The sequence below is a fragment of the Strix aluco genome, chromosome 2, assembly GCF_031877795.1.
Source record: "Strix aluco isolate bStrAlu1 chromosome 2, bStrAlu1.hap1, whole genome shotgun sequence".
In the NCBI taxonomy this organism is placed as follows: Eukaryota; Metazoa; Chordata; class Aves; order Strigiformes; family Strigidae; genus Strix; species Strix aluco.
In genome coordinates this window covers 40,078,297-40,097,303 of record NC_133932.1, presented here as the reverse complement: position 1 = coordinate 40,097,303, position 19,007 = coordinate 40,078,297, and the positions used below count along the sequence as shown (strand labels likewise).

General features: G+C 37.0%; 1 protein-coding gene across 2 annotated transcripts in view; it reads right to left on the bottom strand.

Moving 5' to 3' along the window:
• Window positions 1–19,007, bottom strand: part of TRAPPC10 (trafficking protein particle complex subunit 10) — a 45,989-nt gene that overhangs the window by 5,310 nt on the left and 21,672 nt on the right. For both annotated transcript variants that reach the window (XM_074814477.1, XM_074814478.1), the window contains 10 exons: window positions 17,902–17,978; window positions 15,147–15,238; window positions 14,468–14,608; window positions 10,616–10,728; window positions 9,025–9,539; window positions 5,088–5,229; window positions 3,841–3,999; window positions 2,478–2,707; window positions 1,183–1,283; window positions 598–724 (listed from right to left, as the gene is read on the bottom strand). In XM_074814477.1, coding sequence (XP_074670578.1) covers window positions 598–724; window positions 1,183–1,283; window positions 2,478–2,707; window positions 3,841–3,999; window positions 5,088–5,229; window positions 9,025–9,539; window positions 10,616–10,728; window positions 14,468–14,608; window positions 15,147–15,238; window positions 17,902–17,978 — 1,697 coding nt within the window. The remainder of the gene's footprint in view (window positions 1–597; window positions 725–1,182; window positions 1,284–2,477; window positions 2,708–3,840; window positions 4,000–5,087; window positions 5,230–9,024; window positions 9,540–10,615; window positions 10,729–14,467; window positions 14,609–15,146; window positions 15,239–17,901; window positions 17,979–19,007) is intronic.

Below are 19,007 nucleotides of genomic sequence, written 5' to 3'. Positions count from 1 at the left end.
ACACTTCACATTCAAGTATGTGTGAAAAATATTTTATTCAGAAGTCAAATTTAATAAAGATAATAATAATGTGTGTATACACTTTTCCCAGGCACCAAGAATGACCAATTTAATATCATGTTCAGACAAGGCTGAAAGAAACGTCAAGGAGACTGTTTTGCAATTTAACTAGTTTACAGCTGTATTTAGTTGGAAAACAGTCTCTACTTGATTTTTTTCCTAAAACCTAATGACAAACTGTAGCTATAAGTTGAACAAATTAAAATGTTAACAGTGGTATTAGCGATATTACATTTGTATAGTTGTTGTTCAAGCAGGTATGTAGTACTTAGCATGAGGTAAATGGACAAGTTTGAAAACTTACCTAATAATCTTTGCAAGTTTTAGAATTTAGTCTGAGATCTATAGGTGTAAATGCCTTCTAAAGCATCTTTAAGAATCAAAGTTACTCAGAGGACTACAAAGGTCTGACCTAATATCAGCCATCAACCTTACTTACTACAATGTAATGTGCAGAAGTGTTAATAATTTCACTGACAAGAACTTTCATCTAGCTGTCCTGCCAATGAGCTCATAAACCACCAAGTGAATCCTTACCTGTTGAGATTCAGGGTTCAGAGGTACTAGCTGCAAATCTGTACAGCCAGCAGAATTTTTTAGGCTGTTGTCTGAAAGCTGGAAACAGAGTTCTGACAAATTCTGTACACAGACTTGCACGTATTTCCTGAAAAACATAACACAGTTTGTTCAATAAAAGTTGAATAGTTACACTGAAAGAGCATATGTCCATAAAATTTTTTCAAAGTGCACAGCTCAAGTAAAAACCGAATGACAGGTATATTTGTTTCCTTCAATCTTTTCCTCAGTACTTATAAGTCTGTAGAAACAAGGTTGTAAAACATCCTCTTTCCTATTAAACAAAACCAAATAACTACACAGAAATAGGCTAGCTTGGCTTATCTTGTGGTCTTATTTCCAAAATAGCTGAAACCACAAATTTGTTTTATTGTTATGATAGAACACTAGAGGAAATGCACAAGCTTCCAATGGAAAGCTGTGTAAGATAACATAAGTCCAATCAAAAAAAAAAAGAAAAAAGGCTGCTATAAATATTACTTATGAAACTCCAGCTCCATATTTTGTAAGAAGAAAGAAACAATAAATACTTAATGAGTACATTACCGTTTGCCAGCTGACAATAAGGAATGCTTGGCATTAAAAGGTATGCAGAATGTTAATGCAATAATAGTGGAGTAAATTGACCAAGGACAATCAATGGTTACCTAAAGGAAAAAGGGAACAAAGTTCTTATTCGTAATGGTCTTTGGCATAACAATTTTGCTTTTATTCTCATTTCTAAGCAAAACTTTTCTCAGCAAGTGTCTACATCTAATGCATCCAGAAGAAGAAAAAATTAAAAATAAAAATCAGTGTGTCAAAAACTAGTCTGACAAAATATTGGGTTTTTGTTTTCCTGTGAGTGGGAAATGAAATCCTGAAGAAGCTTCTCCTGTGAAAACTGCAATACCCAGTTCTGAAGACTAGAAATAAAGGAAGGGGAATGGAAGAAAGAAAAGATAAAAGGACACTAACCATACCAATAGCATCTTAATGCAATAATCTGGTAAAAGGTCAATATCAAATTGCTATAAGATCTATTACTGAAATTTCTATAATACTTTAATATATTAAATACAAGCTTAAAATATTAAAAAAAAATCTATGTATTTTATATTTAACTTGAAGCAGCACACTTCACTGAAGAATTTCTCCTGAAGTGAATGCTGCCATTCTTCCAACTGTAACGCATATATATGTAACAACCTATTTTTATATGCAGAGAAAATAAAAATCTTATGTTGTATCACATTTTAGCAATGTTAGTCTATAGCTATTCCTTTTTACCCAACTCTTCACACTCAAGGACACATGGCAGCACACTTGGTCAATTTTAACAAGGAGTAACACTGTAAAAGCTGATGGTTTCAAGATCATTTTGCTGTCAGCTCAAGAGCTTCTTCCCATACTACTTATTCACCCTTCATAATGAAAATTAACAGGAAATGTTATCTCCAACTAAATAATGTGACAGCTTGAAACACTACGGTGTTAAGTACCTTAACCCAGTACACAGATTCTTTGCAAGTGGAAGAAATATCTTTCCCATGAGTCAGAAGGGAGAATTTAAAGACCACCATGCTACCTTTTACAAAGACACGAGTATCCTTCATCCTGTATAAACTGTGAGTGTTAGAACATTAAAACTCAGATTACTAGTCAGTTGGCAATATAGTGCATATTTCTGCTTATGTCTTTACATTGATAACATTTGCCTTGATTTTTGCACATACACCTTTTAAGTGAAAATTACTTCAAATGCAAGCAGGTTTCCCCCCTCACCACCACTTCTATTTTGTGAAGTATACCCCCCTGTGATCAAACAGATTTTGTAATAAAAACATTAAATTACACCTTACTTTTTGGTCAACAGTAGCCATACAGTTGTCCTGTTTCTGCTTCTCTTTGTTTTTCCTGTGAACTTCTTTATTTGTAGTACTTTCTTTCTCCACTGCAGATTCTGTGGCTGATGGCAAATACATGACTTCTAGTTCAAATTCAATCACATGGTATGCAGGAGCTACTGGCAAACTGATGCTTGTGATCTTTTCAGAAGACTGAATCCTTAATGATGATTCTGAGATCTTTTCTATAGTTGTGCAGAATGGGGAAAAAAGTAGTTTTAAAACCTGTTCATCCCTTCTCAATTTTCATTTTAATCTGTAAGTAATGAAACTAGTCTAAAAAGCAATAGTGTCATAGAAAAATACGTGGTGCCATAACTATTTCATAGCAAGACCTCCATGTCTGCAAAAACAGCAACAAAAAAACATGTTATGCAACTCCATGGTAACCTCTTCAAGTGAGCTATAATCTGCACATTTTAAATACCATTGCTATTCACAACTTCCAAATAGTAACGCTCTATCCTGCTTAAACTGCAGGAAGGTAACCACCACACTCCATGTAGTAGTCCCTTCCAATGTTCAAGAAAGAACTAAGAGGACAATTTAATAAACAAGCTTCAAACTAGCTAAAGAGCTACTTCAGTCCATCATATCACACCTGTTGAAGTGTCCTGCACCTCCTTAGTCTCATAATTTCACTTCAAGCAAACTTACAACTTACTGAACACACATCCATCAGTATTCTTGGTCACCATTCATGATCTATCTTTAAAATACTACACATGGGGTGCCTCTGTATAGTCTATTTTAATCTTAATTTCATGAAGTCTGTTAAGACTGTTCTTGCCATTTATGTAAAAGTTGGTTGTGTCTGAGCAACTGAGGAGCCTATACAGTACTTATGTTTGGAAAAAAAAGGAACTGGGATGTCATCTGTTTAAATGAAACACCAGCCAAATGAAATGCTCCGTTTACATACAGCACTGCATAAAAACCTACTAACAACTACTTCACAATAAAAATGGCCTAGTCAAAATAGTGCCTGCACAGTAATAAAAGAGCACCATGATTCACTTGGAAGTCATGACAGATGCTCACCTCGGCAGCAGTTTCACCATGACTACTGAATTTCATCAATGAAAGTAAAAGTGGTCCAGCTATATTTGATGAAAAGTTCATTCCACTACTTTGAGGGTGAAAGTTTAAGACGTTTCTGGTGCTGAAGTACTCAGGTGCAAGCCCCTAGAATTGTTCTTAGTAACAACTATTGAAAAAGACAGCACTAGTGTTCTTAATACCGTTAAGTTCAGGTTTACTTCAGGATTACTGAATTTCCAGCCATTTAAAGATTATTAATTTTTACTTCATTTCTTACCTCTGGTGTTGGAATAGATCACTGCCTTGCTCTCTGGATGGTACAGAATAGGCATGGCATCTGCATTACTGAGCTGCAAAGTATCCCCATTCTTCATGGTGTAGTGACCAGTAGTCACTGTGAATTTCACCTTCTGGGGAATGCCAGCCAAAAGGCTATCTGAAGGAGCAAGCAGACATTGTTAATGGATTCCAGTACTCATCAGTAGATAGTTACAATGCACTGCTAAGGCTTGTTAGCAATATTCCCAGACAATCTGTCACATGTGTTAGGGTAAAAGTGTGGGGTTTTGGTGTTATGCAACACATTAAACCTAGTTCAGATACACTGGTGTGGAGAAACTCATTGTTTCAACTCGAGTGACCAAAACCACTGTTACCTGGATGACTCAGACTAGCTGGCTCACACACTGTGCAGCTCTGGCAGCACAGAATTCAGTGAAATACAATAATCCCAAAGAATTTACTAAGCTTTTTGTTAAATTCTCCAGACTGTAGACAGCTTTATATTTTTGCACCTACAATGCCAGTCATACCCACACGCTGTATTTACATAATCAAGATAACAAGAATGCCAGTATGCACACAGACTCTCAAACATCTGAATCACAACCACCACTTTCATAGGGGTAGCTAATTTGATTAATGCCCAATATGCCTGCCCTTCCTTCACCACACATTGCAAGCCCTGTAACTGGAATGAAGGCATAAAATGCATGTTAGCTCCTCAACTGCCTCAGTCAATAGCCTGAAAACAAAATCACTATTACCTTCCGTTTATAAATAAACTCTACACCAAGTAATGCTCAGCCATCCATGAAACCAATGGACGCATTCAGTATTAAATTTTAATAAGTTTATATTCTCACCTCTAGTAGAGAATCCCAGTTCTTACCTGTTTCTCATAAATACCAGAGACTGCAGCGTCACAGAACTAACCAATAAGGAGCTCAGTCAATTACAGATTTAAATATTCACTTCTAATCAGTGTGGCAGCCCAAATCATACCTGATATTTAAGTGACACTACATGTTTCACAGCCAAGCACTGGAATTAGATGTTGCCACCATTGACAAAGCATACTTGATGAATAATTTGAAGAGTTAGAATTTATTTTTGACTCAAAATTAACTAAGAGTAAGGCAAAAAAAAATCTGAGTAACATTCAAGCCAGAAAATGCTTTATCTAGGCCCACAACAGTACAACAGAAATCATTAAAACAACTTCAGCATAGCAACTGTACCTACCAGTCATCGGTTCCACTTTTAGCTGGGGCTCCTGAGAATATACATCATACTGCACAATTGGGTAAATATGAAGAAGGACAAACTGTACTTTTCCCACTGAAGTGCACAGTTGCCTGAGCGTGTATGTCCCAGGTTCTTTGGCCTTTGAAGAAAACATTTGAACGGATTTTTCAATTTAGGAAATACTTCTAGAACAAACCCTCTGCTAAAGAACAGCATGTTTTCAGCTTATTTTTATCAGATACTTTGCATTTGTAAATTAAAATGAGAGACTTTGTTTTCCGAGTCAGTGACAAGATTTTTACAAAAGAGGCACCATTTGCCCCATGGAGATAGAAGCTCTAGAGTGCTGGCTGATTCAGGAAAAAACATCGTAAGTAACATGTACCAATAATCAGAATAACTAATATAGTAGCTATGCTGTCAAATTGTTATTTTGGGGTGCTTTTTTTCTTGTTTGTTGGCTGGGTTTTTTCCCCCCCTCCAAGTGCCACATACTTTAAAACATAATTTTATTTATTAAGTATTGAAATGATATTTAGCAAGCAGTGAAGTGCGTATTTGGCTAACATTCATAAAATCCTACAACGTTTATATAAGGCACAGCTTTCAGCTCAAGCTATTGATTTCACATGCTCCCCACCCCACACCGAGTGAATGCTTACAAAGAAGTAATACATACATATTTAATTTCAAACTCTTCCCTTACTCTGAATAATGGGATTCTGGATGTTTTTTAATAACATCATAAAAAGCAAATCTGTAACATCTGCTAATATATTTATTCTTGATTCTATTTGCTCTTAGCTGCCAGTGCTGGGGAATGGGAAATGTTTTCTGTTTCCATGTGCCATTTTAACAAGTGTAATACATAAATATTGATGCTGGGTATAATTAAATCTAAAGAATAAGATTAGAAGTTATGGACAAAAGCTGTAACAACTGAACATTCAAACCTCACTTACAGTTATTTACAAAGCAAATCCTGACTGAAATTCAGTATTATACATTTTGAAATTAAAGTCACTAAATTTTATTCCTTGAATAGTTTATAAACAGAAAAGCATAAGTAGAGTATTTCATAATATATATATACTTTAAACCTCAACATCGGATGGGAATATCAGTCTGAAGAATTTAGAGAATGCTTTCTGGATCTCTTTTAAAGCTTGAAAAAAATACACTGGAAGATTGCTATCAGCATAAATAATGCTAATCATCAGCCTAAGATCTACGGAAAGAATCAAACTCCCTCTGCACCTTACAAGCACAGTCATTCCTCTTTCTGCAAAATTAGTGTAATTAAGCATTATTGTAAGAAAATTTAGAAAACAAGTTGTCATCAGTTTTTGTCCTCTGGCCAGCTATGTAATCCAGAAGAGACACAATATACTTCTACAATCATAATGGATTTTTAGTAAATATTTTGTAAATACTGCAGCTCAAATCTAGAGAAGTTTTCACCATGTTATTAGTAATACACTGTCAAATTTGTAACACAGTCAGATTTTTCATTTAAGGACACGTAAGTCATGCTTTGAACAACTGTATGAAGTTAAGTTTAAGATTCACATTGAACAGTCTTCCCATGCAAAGTTCTTTCAAGAAAGAAAGGTTGGGAAAATAGCAAAGTTATAAGTGTTAAGGCTCTCCATCCTCCAATAGCCACCAAAAGCATGCAGAAAAAGACAAATTTAATGCAGAGCGATATCTAGCTTTTCACCCGTATCTCTTCTTCCATGGTTTCAGATTGCTTCCTGATCCCACTAAGCCAAAATGCCTGCTCAGAACAGTCTCTAACAGTTTTATTCTAGTAAGGCTCCTTCACCTGAAATCCAGTTCTACATACATGCTGATATATTTTTACAGAAAACTACATTTGCAGCCACCAAGACCTCTGACATCTCCAAATCCCATAAACTTGTCCCAATCCTTTGAAAGAATGAGAATCCTAAAAAATTAGGTTAGTAGGTAGTTCAAGTGACATTATTGCCACTTCACACTGTATCATCAGGGACCTGAACTCAACTTGAGATACCTGCCATCCACACAGGTTGCACAATGTGTGTGTGCACATGTACCAAGCACATCACACTAGTGCTTCCTGCCCCAGCGCTGGAGGAATGGAAAGGCAGAGTATGTAAGCCTATAGAAAGCTTCACTCTAAACAAAGTTTTATGACAAGATAGAAATTAACAATTGAAAAAAAAAAAACCAAACAAAAAAAACCCAAAAAACCAGAGAAAGTTAAAATCTCAGGTGTGGAGCACTTAAAATGTGCTAAGAATGCTAAAGAAACCTCCTGGCCAGCTCTGTCTAGCTATCAATTTTTAGTCATCAAAAGCAGATATGTAGATTCTTATTTGAAAATTAGTTTAAAGAAAGGGACCAAAAAGGGACCAAAGCTAACTTAAACCAATTAAAAAATGGCAAAGGTAGCAGCCATATATACACCATACATGACTGCAAAACTTTCTCTCTTCATAGCATCCATACCCTCTCCAATATACATGCTGGATAATGCTCAGAAAATGAAGCAGCTATGAAACACTTGTTGCATTCCTCATTGTGCTGCCCCATCTCTTGTTAATCATTCAGATGCTGCGCTGAATTTCTTAGCCTTTTCTCACTCAAATTTTCCCTACTCTGATGTTCATTACTGTAGCACTGAAGTCTACTAAATACTTCGCTATGAAGGGTTATAGAGGTGGAGAGGGGGATAGAAAGTATTTAAAGAAACCCAAAGGACAAAACAACATGATAATTGAGGCCAGAAGCTCCTACTCCTGGAACACCAAACAGATGGTGGAGTCTCGCTTTTGGAAATGCTTGGCATTTCACTTCCTAAAACTAAGTCAGCAGGTAAATCCCTTTCCCCATTTCATTAAAACAAGCAAACAAACCACAGATCAGCAGAGTACAAGGCCACAGAATTGAGCAGCAGTTTAAAAAAAACAAAAACCCACAAAACAAAAAAAAAACCACGACCACAAGGCCACCCAACAGGACTGTTGATTTCCAGTTACTATGCATCCAGTAGCAATGCAAGGTGACCAGAAGCAATAAGCATCACTGTCCTCAAATATTTCAGCAATTACCAGGAGTACTTAGCTAGCTTGGGGAAGAGTGGGAGGAAAAAATGGATTACTCTAAGTATTAAGCTGATTTAGAGTGCGTGTGTAAGTCAGGAATTGAGGGAGTTTCATATAGACACTATATGGCTGAAGCAGGACTGTAATCCATTTTCTGAGGGTGGTATTTGGATGGTGACACTCCATTTTCACAGGTGTTTGCTCACGCAAATTTAGTCTTCCTGTAGCAGAGAATCCTTATGTTCTTGTCTTTTCATATCTTATGTGATTAAGATGAATAATGGGGGCAATTTTTATTCTGACATCTTCTAAATTGGAATATTTTAAGCTGAGCTTAACTTTGTCATACTTCTTGCAGGTAGCTTTATTACATCCACCAAGTGAAAAAAATATTCTACCACCCTCCACAGTGAAGAACAGGCTATCAACCAAATTTAACCACACAGTCACTTACTAAAGACTAGAAAATGCATTACCATCCAAATTTTTAAACATTATTCTCAATGAGCTCAACAGCAAAGGCAGACTTCATGAGTAGTACATTATCTTGCATATGAATTTATCAGTTTAATTTTTAGCAGCAATAACCAAGAAGTTTAAAGTAAGTGTTGGAATGACTGCAAACAGGAGAATCACCTGTACATTTTGGCACAAACACAACGGCCTTCTTTCAAGAGAAATTAAGGTCTAGAACAACAAAAAAGAAAGCCACAATGAGAATGGCATCACCCAAGCTGTAACAGGAAGCAATACAGGTACCACTTGCCAGCACTATGCTCTTCCTCAGCTAGTGCTCTTAGCTCTTCTTTCACGAGTGCTACATTCACTCAAATACAAAAACATACCTGAGTATTGAATGTTATTTTATTGACCCCTGGTTCCAGTATTAAGTTGTTGCATTTCAACACATGAGCCCCATCTTCTAGAGTCACCCCTGAGGGCATATCCAGCGAACTGCTGCTCTCTTGCCTTCGGAGTAGCATGTGCACATTTTTGCAGATAATTCCTGCAGTGTTCAAAGAGTTATCTGAGGGACTCCGTTCGTACATTTCATATAGCTCCAGTGCTGGCAAGTTGTTTCTTGACAAAGGAAAGCCTGCAACTTCATTTAGAAAGCTGATAACACCATTGGAAGTTTTGTGCTTTGTGAGCCACTCAGCTGTTTTTCTGTAACTATTTTTTTCAATGCTGAAGTGAACATGGATGGCAATCTGATCCACCTGGACAGGGATGGGCATTTGGCTCAGCAAAGTCAACTCAATAGACAACTTTCCACCCACATGGACAACAGCATTTGGAGGGTCAAAATGCAGAGTTTTCAACTGCGCAAAGGAGTGCATAGGCAATATAACCTTTTGACCTGGAGAGATAAAAACAGGGATTTTATTCTTCTCCAGTGCTGCTGGAGATCAGCAAATCTTTTCTCCTACAAATTTAACCCCTAGAATTAAACAGATCAACAAGTTCTCACAATTAATCCTTTCACAACAAATAAATACTTTAATATTTTAGTTCTATCTTGCATAGCAATGAGACTTAGGAATGCTGAGATTTGTTTTCTAACAGTTTTATGTACTGCAAGTTTAGTACTCAGGCTATTAAAGACAACTAAACTAGGAGATAGTGTCTAAGGAGAAGTTTAGCATTTCACCACTGCATAAAGCGTTCTAGACAAACACAGTAGTATAAAGTGACAAACTTCCCAGAGCGCATAAATTAAGAGTAAGTACAAGTTTAAGAAATTAATGATTGGACTGGTGCCTTGAGCCATCAGCTTTACCACACAAGGGCTTTTCATTCTCTTTTCTAGATTCCAAAACCCAACACTGAGGCAATATCAAAACTTAATTAAGAAGCAAGTCTAAAATAAGATATTACTTATGGTACATCCATTCATCAAGAAAAGCTTTTGCATAAAAATGAACAGTCTTCAGATCTACAGGAATTATTCTGTATGAATTTGAATTATGATCAATATCAGAGAACAAGTATTACTGAAGCAGGAGGAAGAAGAGAAGTACAATGGTCAAAACAATAAGCTGCAAGTGGATGGGAACAGATCTGACATCAAAAGAAGTATCATCACAATGCTGTCATCTGTGTGCCAGCAATGCAGAGACAAAGATAAGTTAGGAATTGAAAAAACCCAACACAAGATCAGTTATGAGCTGTCAAAGCAGAGAAACAGATAAGTGAAGGAAAACAAAGACTTTCCAGTATTCAGGATGAAAATGTTAATTACCCTTTCATCTTTGACTATTCCTAATTATTGCATAAGTTTTATAAATGTCCTGGAGGTGACAAGAAAAGAACCATGTTGGTTCAGAAGTAATATACAAGGTAATGAAAACAATCAGAAAAAGCCTTCCACTCTACATTTAGGGAAAGATCAGATTAGAGCAGCTGAAGTTTTAAGTATTTAAGAACTAGACTTACCTTGATTCTCTGCTTGCTGATTGGCAAAATCTAGTATTTCTTGGCAAAAGCTTTTGCGTTCATCTTCTGTTAAGTGATTATCACCAGCTAAAAGGCTGCTTGTTTGAAGATAACTAACAAAGTTAAGGAAACATGAAATAGAAACCTACAACATTCAGAAATCTGACTGAAAATGAGACAGTTCAAGTACTGCTTTTCTAATCTTTTAATACAAGATTGGCTTTTATCATCACCTCACTCTTTCATTACAAAAGAAACAATGGAAGATTTACTATCATCTGCGAATATTCTCTACTTTTTGCAGACCTACTAAAATATGATCCATTGTTAACCTGTTCAATCTTCCCCCACCCAAAGAGATCAGTGAGCATAGAAAATTCTTTGATTTCTTCATTCTTTATTAGTTAAAGACCAGTGTGTTGCATTATGCTGCCCAAGATTTAGAACTAAACTTGAGTATTTGATTATATTCCAGTTCACTTGGCTGAGAATCTGCCAGCTGTTAGAGCATCACTTATCATAACTAAGTCACAAGACATTCTTTATACTTCTGAGTGCTGGGGATACAAATGCTCATTTAAATATTTAGCTAAGACTGCAATATTATTGGCTTCGTTTCTTTAAGAGCATTTTCACTGAAGCAGAAAAATTGAAGTGTTTAAAAGCAGCATAAGAATTTTCAAAGGAGGTAGACATTTACACTAAGTCTAGTTCTAAAACAAACAAACAAAAACCAAAAAAGAACAAAACCCAAAATACACTACATATTTGAATTTAGCTCAGCTTTCCTAATTCCTGAGAAAGTTATGGAACGAATCCTTCTCGGAGCTATCACAAGTCAAATAAAGCATGTGATTGGGAAAAGCCAGCACAGATTCACCAAGAGCAAATCATGCTTGACAAACCTGATTGCCTTCTATGACACAGTAACCTGCTCGGCTGATGTGGGGTGAGCAGTGGGCACTATTGTATCGGGTCTGGCTGAGCCAGAATTGGTTTTCCCCTGTAGCAGCCCTCATGGTGCTGTGTTTTATATTGGGAGCTGGCAGGGTGTTGATAGCACACTGGTGTTGTGGCTACTGCTGAGTAGTGCTTACACAGCACCAAGGCTCTTTCTGACATTTCCCCCCCACAGTGGGACAGGGTGGGCAAGATCTTGGGAGGGGACACAACCAGGACAGCTGACCCAAACTGACCAAAGGGATATTCCATACCATATGATGTCTGCTCAGAATAAAGCTGGGAGAAAGGAGGAAGGAGGTGGGGTCACCCTTGGTCCTCCGAGGCAACCACTACGTGTATTGGAGCCCTGCTTCCTGAGAAGGCCCAACATCGCCTGTTAATGGGAAGTAGAGAATAAACCCGTTTTCTTTTTTTGCTTCCGCGCGCGGACCTTTGCTTCGCTTTGCTTATATTAAAACTGCTGTTGTTTTACCCACAAGGGTTGTTTTGTTTTCCTATCTTATTTTCTTTCCCTTCTTTGCCCTATTGAGAAAAAAAGGGGAAAGGGGGGGAAGTGATAGAGCGACTTGGTGGGTACCTGGCATTTAGCCAAGGTCAAACCCCCACAACTGTCTACCTGGATTTCTCCAAGGCTTTTGATATGGCTCCCCAGAGTCTCCTCCTAGAGAAACTGATGCGTTACGGTCTAGACAAGTGGTCTGTGTGGTGGGTGGGGAACTGGCTGACAGGCTACAGCCACAGGCTCCTTTTCAAACTGGCAACCTGTCACAAGTGGGGTCCCACCAGGGATCGATATCGGGCCCAACGCTGTTTAATATCTTCATAAGTCATCTGGATAATGGGATCAAGTGTTCCCTGATGAAGTTTGCTGACAATACCAAACTGAGTGGGGAAGTGGACACCTTGGAAGGGAGAGACACCCTGCAGGAAGACCTGGATAGGCTGGAAGAGTGGGCTAACAAGAACTTTATGAATTTCAGCAAGGACAAGTGTAAGGTCTTGCACCTGGGAAAACATAATCCAGTAGTGCAGCACAGGCTGGGATCTACCTGGCTGGGGAGCAGCTCTGCGGAAAGGGCCCTGGGGGTCCTGGTGGACAACAAGCTCAATAGGAGTGAACAGTGAGCTGCTGTGGCAAAGAAAGCCCAGGGGATGCTGGGTTGTATCAACAAGGGCATCACCAGCAGAGATAAGGAAGTCATTATCCCACTCTACTCAGCGCTTGTCAGGCCACACCTGGAATACCGTGTTCAGTTTTGGTCTCCACTATGCAAAAAAGATGTGGACAGGTACAAGTTACTCCTGGGGAGATTCTGACTGGACACGAGAGGAAAATTTTCCACAATGAGAACAACAAGCCGTTGGAATAATCTCCCCAGGGAAGTGGTGGATTCCCCAACACTGGACACTTTTAAGGTTCAGCTGGACAGGGTGCTGGACCATCTTGTCGAGACTGTGCTTTTGCCAAGAAATTTTGGACCAGATGATCCTTGAGGTCCCTTCAAACCTGGTATTCTATGATTTTCAGCTACAATAAGATTCATAGTACTGTCACTTAGGCAAATTAAAAAACAATCCAAAAAAACCCCAACAGCTTGGAAAAAAGCTAGAAAGACCATTCAAGAAAAGCTGTCTTTCCTTGCAATTTCCACAAGAACTGTCCTGCAGAAAGTACTCTGTTCAGCTAACCACCCCAGTTTGGAACACCTAGAGGAATTCCATTTACAACTATGGCACCAATGAAAGCAGCACCCTTCCCCCAAAACACCAAAAAAATAATGAAAATCTGCCATTTTGCTATAGTTCATAATATCCTGCATGCAGCACAACAGTTCAGATTAGAACCAAGTTACTTAATTTAGCTACCAAATTTAGGCAACAACATATAAGCCTAAAATGAAAAGCAGAATTCAAATTGTGCTGTTTCTAATGCCAAAAAGAATACAACAAAACACCTAAGGCCAGTCAGTAGACTCTTCCCTACACACACACCTCCTATCCTGAAAGTAGGAACAGTACAGCACAGACAGATTTAATATTTAAACAAGTACAGTTGTAGCGGATAAAGTTGGTGTGTGAAAATAACGCAGAGAGTATCAAAGTGAAGAATTTGAAGCCTGTCAAACATTAGGATTGGGCCAAATCATTCTCTCAAAGTATTACTTAGCATTTCTGTGGCATTTACAGAAAAGATTTCTTTCACACACTGAAGGCTGAGCTTTTACACAACTTAAAAGCAAACAACTCCCACTCCCCTTCTGAAGCAGAGATCAAAGCCAGAAATAAAAAATAAATAATAGCAAAAAATATTAAAAGACCACACACCACACCAAAGCCACAAGATTTTCATCTTCCATGCCTCTGTTTTAACTTTTGGAAAAAGTCACCATTACAAATACCAGAAGAGCCCTTGCCAGGTCAGATACAGGAAAAAGGTGGTAGCAGTTATAGAAAGCAAGCCCAGGAATTAAGCTCCTTAATAGAGGAAGACATTATAATGCCATATTTACCAATGAAAAAACAGCACCACATAAAAACTTCCATAATGACAGAATCATAAAAAAACTCTATGGTATCTGCTGAACTAATGACAAACTTCGCACTATCCATGTTGCGCCACTCTCTAGAGCCTAGACATACTTAAAATGGAGAGCACAACTATATGCAAAAGGTTTCAAGTGAGCCAGATGTTAAAAAAAAAAAAAATGAAAAAATAAATAACCCAACCCTCCCCCAAATGAACAGCAACAATGGAAACAAGAAACAACTCAGCCGTCTGATGTTTGGCAGTCTCTACTGTTAAATAAAACTTAGGGATATGTCAGAAAACAATCAGAAGTATCATTTTCTCTGGTCTTGATTTTTCTGGCTCTGCCTTTTAGAGGATACTTTTCTATTTGCCCAAGGTGTTTCTGACATTCAGCTAACTGTTTTCTCGTATGTGTAACAAGCAGTGCCCAGCCCTCAGCAAGGTAAGTTTTCAGTGCTCCTTGAAGATAGACTTCTGCCTTCTGTGGACCTTTCTTCCTCCTTTAAAAATAAAGAAATGAGTAGAGAGTGATATAAGAACCTTTGCAGCCAGGAAAACTCTCTACATATTTTCAGAAAGTGGTGATGGGAGAGGAACATTGCATATGAATGCAGACCACGATGCAGTGAATCATTATGCTCTTTATTTTGCTGGTAACAGATCAACGTATTGGCCTACCTTGATGCAGTTCACTTAAGCATGCAGAACTGTAATTAGTGTAAATATACTATGTCAATGAAAGGCTTCATATACAGATCTATCCCAAGTCAGAGCAAGTGAGGTGAAGCTACCTCCCACAAATGTGACAAGAACCATCACAAGCTTCTGACAGTTAACCTAAAAATGCTTACTCAACAATTTTAAAGCAGGAAAATGCTTCAATGAAAGTATCACGATTATCAGGCTTAAATACAGCCTGAAACTTAGGGTATGTTTATGTTTTAAAAAGTCCTTTTTAAATACAGTGTGTTTTCATCAAGGATTATATTCAAACATTTCAAAGCTAATGCATTTAAGACATTTTAAACATTCATTTACATATAAAACTCTGCCAAGTCCTTTCCCACAAGCTTAGCTGAGCGAATTCTTCCAATATTTGTGTACATTTCAATGGTGGCATGGGACAGATCCTGTTTAAAAGAAAAGAAACTATTATAAGCTTATATATCTTTTTAGTAGCTAAATGGTATTTCACACAAACTCATAGCCAGTAACTAAGTTACTACCATAAAATTACCAGAATGAGTCACTTCCTAGATTTCCCCTTGCCCCCAGCACACAATATAGAGGAGTTTGTAACAGGTCATCTTCACTTTCTACAACTGATTGTTATCCCATATCTGTGTTATAAATGGCAGAAGAAAAAAGCCTATTAAAAATTAGATAAGGCAACTCAAACCCACCAAAATAATAGATGAGATACAGTTTCAAGCACTTCTTTATACTTGAATCCTTCTGTCTTTTTTTTGAAAGCACCTGTTTCTCAGTGACTACATGCCATTAGATTATCACTGCAGGATTGCATAGTGTATAATTTCAGGATACACCAAAGCATAACATATCTAGAACAATATTAGAGCTTGCCTCAAACACTCACAACTAATACTTCAAAACAAATCAACTACATACAGAACATGCTACATGGTTCTTTCACTAAAGCTGCACATACTACCATCAAGTATATGCAAGTCTGCTCTATGTAAACATAAAATTAAACACAAAATGCTAAGTTACAATTGGGATAAGTATTTTCGCAAGAGTGCCTTAAAGGAATTTTGCTTGAAGTTATGCAATCCCGCGTTGAAGTTTCTCAGCCATCTTTAAGCTTAATTTCCAATGCAGCCACACTGTCTACATATCACCTTCCTCACCTTACCCTCAACTTGTAGTAACAGTGACAAAATCTTTCTCACAAAATTAGCAGGTACAACACACACTATATACCACCACCAAACTTTTTTCTAAAGTATATAATAATCTCTGGCCAGATACATAAAAACATTTCACATCATATTTACATACCCACAGCCTCTTCTGGCTGTCACCTTCCACAGAAGTTCACTCTCCTTCACTCAGCATATTAAGAACTACTCTGTCCTTCAAAACAAATTCCTTAAGAGCTTTCAACTGCCTAAATATTTTGCAGAGTATCTGTCAGAAATTATCTATTCCTATGGGGCAGGAAAATAACCTAAAATGAGCTCCCAAAGCCTTTCTTAGGCCATTTTTAATGTTTCTTATGGAGAGCCTAGAAAAATCACTTCTTTATTTAAGAACTCACAACAATATCCTACAATCAACTAAGTGATCACTCCTTAACAGATCAGTATAACCAGAGAGGTCTTAGACATCAGCTACACATACAAATGAAAAGCTACATTCCCCACAAATTAAGGTACAAGCCAACATGCTTGTAGAAGATTTGACAGTCTTACAAAAGATTCTAAAGTTGTTGCATGAGACTAGCCATTGAATGAGAACAAAGCCTTTTCTGGTAATAAAAGCTCATCACTTCTTGCTTTCAACATGTCTGAAAAGCTGCATTTTACTTTCCAGACTCATTAAAATTTTAAATGCAAATAAATTATGTTAGCTATGTCTGGAAATTTTAACTAACTCTATGTACGTCTCCACTGAATACATGGATAAAATATGGGTATATATAAATTGCATATATTTATGTGACAACTACATAGAAAACAATCTTTTAGAGTGTATCTGATATCTGAATTTCTGTTGCATAAAAGTGCAGTCAAATACAAACAGGAATGACAATTCTTTCATTGGCAAACTCTGCAGATCCCACTTAGTTTCTTAAATTTAGGAAGATACTGCTGAATTTCGCAGAGATCTTCTGGTGCAGGTTGGAACTGAATATGTAAGAGCAGCTAGCAATTCTGAAGATTTTAGTTTTGGTCCAGCTTACAAAAAAATGAAGTATAAAAATGAAACCTGGTATCTTCAGATGAAATCTTTTGAGACTTTTTCTTTCAATACAACTTTGTAAAATAAGTACCACCTAGTTTTCAGATTTAAAAAAAAAAAAAAATATACTCAGTTTTCCTCTAACTTTTCCCCAGAAAACTTTAAGAGCCGTACTGCAAATACAAGAAATTTCAGAAGAAAATTATTTAAGGAAAAAAAACCTGAAACAAACCAGACCCCAAAACTCAAACACACTCTTGTGACAGTCAGGGGGTTTTTAATCTTTTATTTAAAAAACCCAGAAGATCATTACAATGGCTCCTCAGTAAGGGAGCTGTCAGGAAATAAACATACCTATTAAAGCACAATGAGAATTCTCATGTTTCAATCTATGCCAACTCCAACCCTATTATCCACAGATGTCTCACCATTTACATAAAAAAATTCAACAGTATAACTTAAACCATGCACCACCCATTGCAAAATGCAAGTCTAAACCATTCAAAAGGAAGCTGAATTCACACATCAATATTCTTCTGGGGAAGAGTCAATTAATGCTGAATTTGGGATAGCAGACTATGATAGACATGATACTGGCTTTTTTAATAATGAAATATACATAATTACAGACAATAACCTCCAACTCATAACTGTAAATATTAAAATTAATCCAAATATTTGAAACTTGGGGCCCATACAGGATTCCAGTTGTAAAACAGATCAGTCTTGTTGTGTTCAGTGTGTAAGCAATAACCTTTGACACCAAAATACATATTTACATTCTCAATGTTATCTTCTCAGGTTTGAAAATTTTAGTCTATAATGTAAACACACAAAACTAATATAAATAACCAAAACTCATACTTACTAAGTAGTGTTTTTCAAAAGCTTCTACAGATGATAAGGCCTCTTTAAGTTTCTTATAAGGGCTCTGTGAGGCATTGGCTTTAGAAAAAAGCAGAACAAGAGGTGTCACAAATACACACCTATTTTAATAACACCCCCCCTTTTCCCTTCAGTAGAAAGTGGCAAGAAAACTTAAAACCAATTTTATGTGGGAAACGTCACTAACACTTAGAGACAGATCATGAGTTTCTTTCCCAGGCTCTAAAATAAGATCAAGAAAGGCTGTTTCACAACTCTCCGTGTGTGCATGCACATGTGAATGATGTTCAGGGTAGCAGTGTAGAGGCAAGCAGCAGTACAGTAACTGTACTAACTTCTCCTCGCAGTATTTCACAACACTTACTCAACCTAGAAACACACACAATTGTACTTAAATACCATATTGTGCCAAGAGTAATATTCTCACAACTCCTCACTGCTGGATTTATAAATCAGCGTGACAGAGTATACTGTAATATAAAGACATTTTACTACTTTAAACAATGTACTTCAAAGGAAAATGGTTAGCAAGACCAAGTTTTTTTCTGAAGTAGTGTGCTCACTTTAAGTCCTTGACAGTCCAAATGTGTGTCAATATTTCTAAAACAAAAAAGCCCCCATTTTAAAATCAATACAACAGGCACCATGGCACTGAATTAAGAATCATACATCACCATACCTGCAAGAACAAGTAAAGCATCAGCCTGTCAGCTAATGCTTCAAAGATATTAATTGTTCTAGCATATTTAACATCTGAAAGCTTCTTCCCTTCAGAAATATCTTTGCAAGTGTTAAAATCCACAAGGAGTGAATGAATTTGATTGTTCAGCCATTCAAATAATATCACTTCAACTCAGATAATATCACTTTGTAGCTCCAGTTGCAGGTTATCTATTTGCATCAAATCAAGGATGCTCCACTTCTTTTTCAAATAATTTTAATACTTGTCTGAAAGTATTAAAAACTTTATTCAAAACCAGTACTGCTCAAGACTATTTAACTAAATGCTGATAAATGGAGTATTAATGGAAACATTTATACTTGGAACAGTAAGGAGATGCATTAATAATTTAAAGTACTAGACACACA